Raw genomic sequence first — 8,070 nt, forward strand, 5'->3', positions numbered from 1 at the left:
ACGTTAAGGGGAACGCAGCAGACGTATTTTTCGTGCGTTTCAGACCAATAAGCGGTAGTAAATTACACATACTTCGGAACGTCCGATTTTAACTTTTTATACATGTATGAACTCTTTGACAAAATATCTAAGTTATTTAGGAAGTCGATTTTCAATTTTCAATGTCAAAGGACCTTAAAATAACGATTTTTTTTTTTTCAAAAATCTCATGAAATAATTGCATTACATTTGTATTTATTTTGGGCACATCTAGTTTTAAATCAAAAAAGTGATTCCTAAAGAGCATAGTCTAGAAGTTTATATATTCAACCATACTTTCAAAATTACAATCGGACTTCAGGAAGTATATTTAATTTACTACCGCTTTTAGTAGTTTTTATAGCATTGCAAACATGAATATATTTTATTTTTCGTAAAGTATTGACATGTGCCTGCGCGTGCAATAGTTTATTTCGGCGGCGCAGCGGCTCGCGGATGCCGACGGTCCGTGATAGATTCTCGGAAAGTCGGAAACAATTAGCCGATAAGGATTATTGGATAGTTATAGAACATTACCAATGGGCGACAATAATAATAGTCCATAATAATAGTTATATTTTTCCAAATTAAATACAACCCACATATATTTAAATTTTAAGGAAATACAAAATATAATAATACTACCTATGATTTATGAATCATTTGATTTCAACACAACACGCCGATCAGTAAGGTTGTCTGTAAGTTTTGTGTTCTTTTTAACTTTTTACAAAATGGGTAAAGATTGGCGTTATGGGAGAAAAGCTAGACGTAAGTTAAGTGCACCTAAAATAAAAAAACATCGATTACAAAATTTACAGAATAAAAAAATTGATATACAAAATAACTGCGGTGATCAGGTAATTATATAAATATAAAATTTAGAATAATATTCTAAAAATTGAAGATTATTCAGACTGTATTCTTATATTTTAATTGCAACAGGAAAATACACATTTGCCAGAATCTGAAAATGTTTTGACAGATAACAATATAGAACTTACTACTGTGAATCGGTAAATAAAATATTTATTATGGATATTATTCATTGTAAAATGACAGACGACAGTTGTAGAACGTAGGTAGTAGTTATATATATATATATATAATAATGTTCTATATGCCTATATTATTATTATCGACGGCTATAATAATAGACAAACAGATGTAACTTATAAAATATTTAATTTTTTGTTCGTAATTTATTATATTTGAGTCTGCTATGGCACATGTTTTGAATCACTTGCGTCCAGACACGTATACAAAAAAAATCTGGTGAGGGGTGGTTCATAGTAGTTTTCAAAATTGTCAAAACACTACCAATTTTTTGTAGTTAAAAAATCTTATATTTAAATTATAATTTTAAATCATAAAATTTTAAAAAACGCCTAAAATATTTTTTATTTAATAGTAAAAGGTAGCCTCAGGCTATTAGTCATATATTATATTTAAAAAAACTGCAATAAAGAAATACATATACCTAAGTATGGAATATAATTATATAATTCGAATTTCAGCTAATTATTTAAGCTAATTTATCCTTTTCCTATCGGGGATGGTTTGTAATACTACTTTATTAAATGGTTTTATTTGTATAAAAAAATTAAGTAATGTAATAGTTAATAACTATGAAATAACAAAGTGATTATCTTGTGTAGTATAATGTAATTGTACATTTTTGGGAATTGCAGCGAAAGCTGAGTAGTGAGTAGGTGATATAATAGTAAAAGATAACGCGCGCAATTGAACATAATATATTGGCATTTTTATAGCATTTTAATTATACGTAGTTCTGGGAATTCGTAACACTGTTAACCGATAGTCCGAGGCACATGATAATTGATTACCCACACTAATGTTCATTTATTACTCACACATAGACATAGCCCAAATGTTCATGTTATGTGAATTGCCTAAATATTACTCCTTAAAACATGATACGCTGGAGCCCCCTCAACTGTGTGACATTTCTGTCGATCGCGTGAATTCTCAGGTGTCGGGCGGGTGAAAATCGTGGACCAATATACGTCTTTGTAATGCGAATCGAGAAAAATTATGAAATGACCGCTGAGAAAAATCTATGCATTATTTCTCGAATACCAAACGAAAAGAAGAAAAAAAACAATAATAATTATAATTACGAAAAAAGAACATCGAAAGGCCGAACACTCCGCCGACTTAAACGATTGATTTTATAAAATGAACGTAAGTGAATACTGATATTGTTTTCAAGTTTTTCTTTTACATTCGTCCTTTATTAATCGGAAAAATTACTTCGAGTTCGAAGAAAGACCGGAAAGACCAAACAAATCCAATTATCGATTTAACGAGACAGTACACGAAACTTTCACTGCGCAGTTTTACTATTGGAAAAAGCGTTGGTTAATCTGAAAAACCCAGTAACCTTTGACTTTTGTGTTAAGTAAATTAGTATTCGTTTTATCATGTTTTACCATCAAATTGCGAACAGTATAATACATTGTTCGGTGTTTGTGTACCGATAAAATAAATCGACCCTTCTAGTAATCGTTAGACCAAAAGATGGTCTTGGACAAAAGGTTTAAAAATTAAACGTTTTTGATCCGAATGAATAATTTACACCGATATCTCGTTTGCATTATCTCTGTGTCAATCTCGGTATTGAATTCCAATAGTACGCGTTTGTATGATTGATACCAACACGTTTTGAATACGACCGTCCGATTGCTAATGCAGATATCGGCTAACAGTAGAAATTCCAAAATCATTTTTCAATAAGTGAACATTTAACATCGCTATAACATTATTGTTTTTTCGGTGTTACTACTACTGTAATGTATATATGTATATATTTAAATTATATTGCTGGTTAAATCATTTCCCTAATTGTGTCTCGTAGTTGTATTATTATTTCGCCGCAGCATTATTTCTGTTACGCCGTCGATATTATCGAGTCCGCATTGCAATGTTATTGTTGTGCCACGTTACACAAGTAATAATAACGAAACCGAGATTGAAACTTGAGAACGGTTAATCTTAACAGTATAATCCGGACACGGCCAAACAACAGGTATACTTATACTTATCGTACGAATTATTTACAATTCTGATATTATAACCGTATCGAAAAAAAAAAATTTTATTTTTTATAGTTGCAGGTGAAGATTACGTGCTCGAAGAGAAATGGATACGATGAGTTAAAACAATACGAAGTGCAGCGAAAAAAAAAATCCGTTTTTTTCACATTTTTTTTTTTTTATCGAAATCGATTTAATATCCATTCGTTAATATTATACTATAGTATAGTATAGACAATATAAAGCCAAAACTTTTTGTACTGTAAAATTTCCATTTTCTTCCAAAACAAACACGTTTTAGATTTCCGAATTAAGTCTCGTATGTATAGTATGCCCGTAGTCACCATCAACATAAAAAACCAATATCATTGTTGATTTTATAAAAATATTATTTAAGATATACATTTAACATACACAACAAACCCTGTAATAATAATACTTATTCGCGTAACATCAAGTCGAACGTGTTTCATTTACGCTAAATTAATTAAACACTGAAGACGTCGCTCGTATCATAGACTCGTCTATCGTTTTATAGCGTCGTGAATCAGAAACAAGTATTCCGACTTGGTAACATTTTGAAAATAATATTAATTTTTTAAGCTCACGTATACTGACCACCCGGAAATATTTGTAGTTTCCAGTTTGGGTTTCCCGTATTAATATTTTTAAAATAAATAAATATCTACCAATAATAATAATAATAATAATAATAATAATAATAATAATTATAATCATGCTTTTATCATAAATTTGAATAAGATATTTATTTTACCGTGAGTTGCCATTTTATATCGAAATAGATCATTTACATAAACTAAAAATGATTGTTGGTGGCAGATTTTTTTTTTTTTCGTAAGACGTATAACACATTTATTAATAATAAGTACATGATATATAACACGGGCCAATTGAGGAATATATCAATTGTAATTTATATTTTGTTACCACCGCAGTCATTTTAATTAAATTTAAGAACAATAATTATGATGATATATGTAAAAATTATGTGATAATATATACGCATGCATAATAGGTACATATACGATTTAACATTTTAAATATTTTTCGACAGAAACGTATTGTAATACACTTTGACGATTGTTAATTTTTAGTTTAGATTTACGAAGGTCCAATGCCATAGAGATTGTTTTAAACGTGTTTTTATCATTTTTTTGAATGTTATAACAATATTTAGTGGACTTGATGTGGAATAAAAATAGTTTTAGATTGTTACGTGTGCTTTTTGATTTTTAAAATTTGTTAATTGTCAACAACGCAGCTGTGTTGGTTCTAATGTTGTATAGATTCCGTTTCAAGATTAAATTTAAGATTAATGTATTATTATTCATTACATGAAATAATAATTGAAAGTCAACTCAGTTTAACTCGTGACAGGTTTCTATAAGCAATTCCGTTTAATGTCAATGGAACATCGAAATTGAAAGCAAACAATGCAATTCTTCGCAAAAACTAAGATATTTTTCCAACAAAACCTTTTGATAAATATAATAAAAATGAAAAAAAAAACCATCGCAGTAGAGTCTTTTGTTGCCAAACGACCTTTTTTTCTTCGGTCGAATCGACATTTTACCAAGTAAATCGTGAATTTGTATTATTTTTTTCCTGTTCCACGTGCTACGTCGAAACATAATACCATTATGATTTAATTTGATCTTCATTCGCGCACGCTATGTGTTACCGTACACACATGTATTTAAAACGCTCACGCTTATTTATTATTATATCTGGGTCAACAATTACGATTCTTTTTTTTTATGCTTCATATCAAAAAGGAAAAATCACCGATTCAAACTCTTCATTGAACTCTCGAAACTTTGGGGGTCCGATGACTCCACGGTAAGATTTACAAACATTTTAATTTTATCTGAACACTCGCTCTGTGTAAGGGCATATTTACTTCTTGGTGGGGGGGGGGGGCGACTCAAATTTTATCTTTAATTTAGGCTCAAAATTTACAAGTAAAATTTTTGGTTATATTTATATCAGGTGAATCCTTTATATATATAGTTTTTTTTTTATTTTTTTAATTTAAGCCGGATTCACTTAGAATGGTCTTTTGTGTAGTTCTTTTTAACAACTATCTGTGTTTTGAAAGTTTCGCTTGTATTTTATATAATTTTCATTAAGTATGGACTGGGTCTTCAATCAAAATAATATATAAAATTTATCGTTATGGGACATATAAACGTTATAAGCAATTGAGCGTTTAACGCTATAAATAATTTAAACGTTATTCAATTTAAGCGTTTAAACGTTATACAAATTTAAACGTTTAAAAGATTTTCCGTTTACCGTTATTGCCAATTAAAACGTTGTGAAAAATTTAGCGTTTTGCGTTATTTAAATTAGTGTAAAATTTGAAACGTTTTCAAATGTAGTAATACTATTAAATAAATCATAATTTTTGTTTCTTAATAAAATACCCATTACTTATATAAAAATTGTCTTGGTCTAAAAATTCTCGGAGGGGGTGATTGCTTCCATCGCCCCCCCCCTCAAATACACCACTGGCTCCGTGTAATATCATTACGCCACGTAACCAAACCTTGCCGTCAACACCGATTGCCAATATGTCCGATAAACGTCCACTGATAGCATCCATTAAAATATAAAATCGCAATTCTATCACAAAAATAGCAACAACCTCCCAAAACGATAATTATACAAATCAACTTGATAATGACAGTGACGACAGGTTAATCGCCGGACCACAATCGCCAAACCAAATAAAAGACCAAACAGCTAACCAGGTTTATCTCTAAAACTATAACAATCTATCTCAATCCAGTTTAAACAACATAATGGATACTATGCGCTAAGCAATTTAGTAGATAATGATATAGAAACTGATCAAGTTAATTCTAATTCGAATGAAACAAAAATTTATACACCATCGCCTATATTTATTAAATCTAATATCGAGTACTCAGGTTTTTGCGATGCGATAAAAAAAAAACAATTGGTTCAAATTAATTCTTTTGTAAAAGCAATTTAAATGAAATAAAATTAAAATTACCCATTCTTGTTTCATATCGAAAAGTTATAGATCTATTAAATGATAAAAATGTAAACTTCCATACATATCAAACCCAACAGGAAAAGCCATTCCATATAGCTATTTGCATTTTACATCATAAAACTGATAAAAACTTCATAAAGATGATCTAAAAGCCTATGGTTATTCAGCTATTCAAGTTGTTAACGTTCTCCAATGCCAAACAAAACAACCACTACCTCGACAAAGAAGTCGATTTGGAACTAGATAAAAATAACTCTGACATATTCAAACTATCTTCGATCAATATAAACGCTGTCAAAATGTTTATCATAAAAAATTTTACTACAACCACCAACTTCGTTGTGTCAAATGCAACAAACCGCATTTGACTGCACATTGTCAAAAGTCTCCTGATCAACTCCATAAATGTGCCCTTTATGGAGGACAAAATTCTACCAGCTACTGAGGCTGTCCTTTTTATAAAGATATTCAATCAAAACACAAATTTTCAACACAATCAAAGCCCAGATAAGTAAAATCAAGTAAAATAACTTATCAAGCTAAATTTCTTAAAATATTGTATAAGAATCCATTGGAAATACCTCTTCACCCGAAAAACAAAACTATCAAAACCATACTAGCAAAACCTACTCTATGAAAAAAAAAAATTAATATAGCCCTTATCATCGAGACTCATCTCACCAAAAATTCAAATTTTAATATATTCGATTACTAATTACACATAAACAACCATCTTGACGTCTCTACTCATACTGGAACCGCAATCCTTATCTCTTCTGACCTACAACACAATGAATTGCTATGATATCAAGAACCATACATGCAAACAACAATTATCTCTATTATAATTAAAAATATACCAACTGAAATTGCTTCTACTTACTGCCCTCCTCGTAACAAAATTGACACTGATGAGTTCAACAGATTTTTACAACTGTTAGGTTACTCATTTATTGCTGGAGGTGATTACAACTCCAAGCACTTTCTTTGAGGAAGCAGGACCCCAAATTTACCATCTCATTATAAAATAATATTTACAAAATAGATCTTTTGTCGTACGTCAAGGAAATTATCTATCGTCCACCCACCAAATGTATGCTGGAGTTCCACAAAGTAGCGATCTGTCTTCCGAATTATATAAGCAATTTATAGCTGATATTTTTCAATCAGATAAAATTCTCTTTGCCACATACACTGACGACATTGCTATTCTAGCAACCAATGCGAATCCCAACCAAGTTACCAATTCACTCCTGACTCAAGTAAACGAAATTGACTCATGGGCCAAACAATGGAGAATCAAAATATATACCAAAAAATCTACGCAAATTACCTTTACTTTAAAAAAGATTTCTCGAAGAATGTCCTCAATTATTAATGAATAACTTAATTCGAACTGAAATAAAATACCTAGGTATAACAATCGACAAAAAATTAACACGGGGATCGCATTTAAAGGAAAAATGAAAATCAGCAAACAATAGATTTTATCTTTTCCGCCCTCTCATAAACTCAAAAATATTACTCCAAAGTAAACTAATCATTTATAAAACAATGGAATATAGAAATCTTATGGAATATTAATATGGGGTATTGCAAAATCATATAACATGAGACCAATCCAGGCATTTCAGTCAATCTCTTTGAGGCAACTAACACATGTTCCCTGGTACGCTTCAAATCTTTCCTAACTTAAAAATAATAACTACCACCGAACTAGCTGAAACAATGTACCTATAAGCGTTTTCATCAACATTTAAGCATGCATAGGAACTTACTCATATCACAAATATCTACCTTCACTCTACCTAAAAACCCACCTCGCTGACTTAAGCGAAAATGGTGTGGAGATTAATTACATTAAAGAGGTGTAATCAATGGATTGCTTCCTCAACATGCTATTCTTGTTGATTTAATCTCCTCTTGTTATCAAATTTGCATTTTAATGGTAAT

The 8,070-nt window shown here is 30.3% G+C and overlaps 1 protein-coding gene across 1 annotated transcript; it reads left to right on the forward strand.

The window, feature by feature from the left end:
• Positions 1–621: 621 nt before the first annotated feature.
• LOC112684652 lies at positions 622–3,215 on the forward strand. Its single transcript, XM_025556276.1, has 4 exons — positions 622–878; positions 964–1,034; positions 2,897–3,067; positions 3,150–3,215. Exons 1-3 carry the CDS (start codon positions 666–668, stop codon positions 2,991–2,993), a joined length of 381 nt encoding a protein of 126 aa, XP_025412061.1. The 5' UTR covers positions 622–665; the 3' UTR covers positions 2,994–3,067; positions 3,150–3,215.
• Positions 3,216–8,070: the final 4,855 nt, after the last annotated feature.

Source organism: Sipha flava, unplaced genomic scaffold (genome assembly GCF_003268045.1).
Source record: "Sipha flava isolate LNK unplaced genomic scaffold, YSA_version1 105_pilon_pilon, whole genome shotgun sequence".
Classification (NCBI taxonomy): domain Eukaryota; kingdom Metazoa; phylum Arthropoda; class Insecta; order Hemiptera; family Aphididae; genus Sipha; species Sipha flava.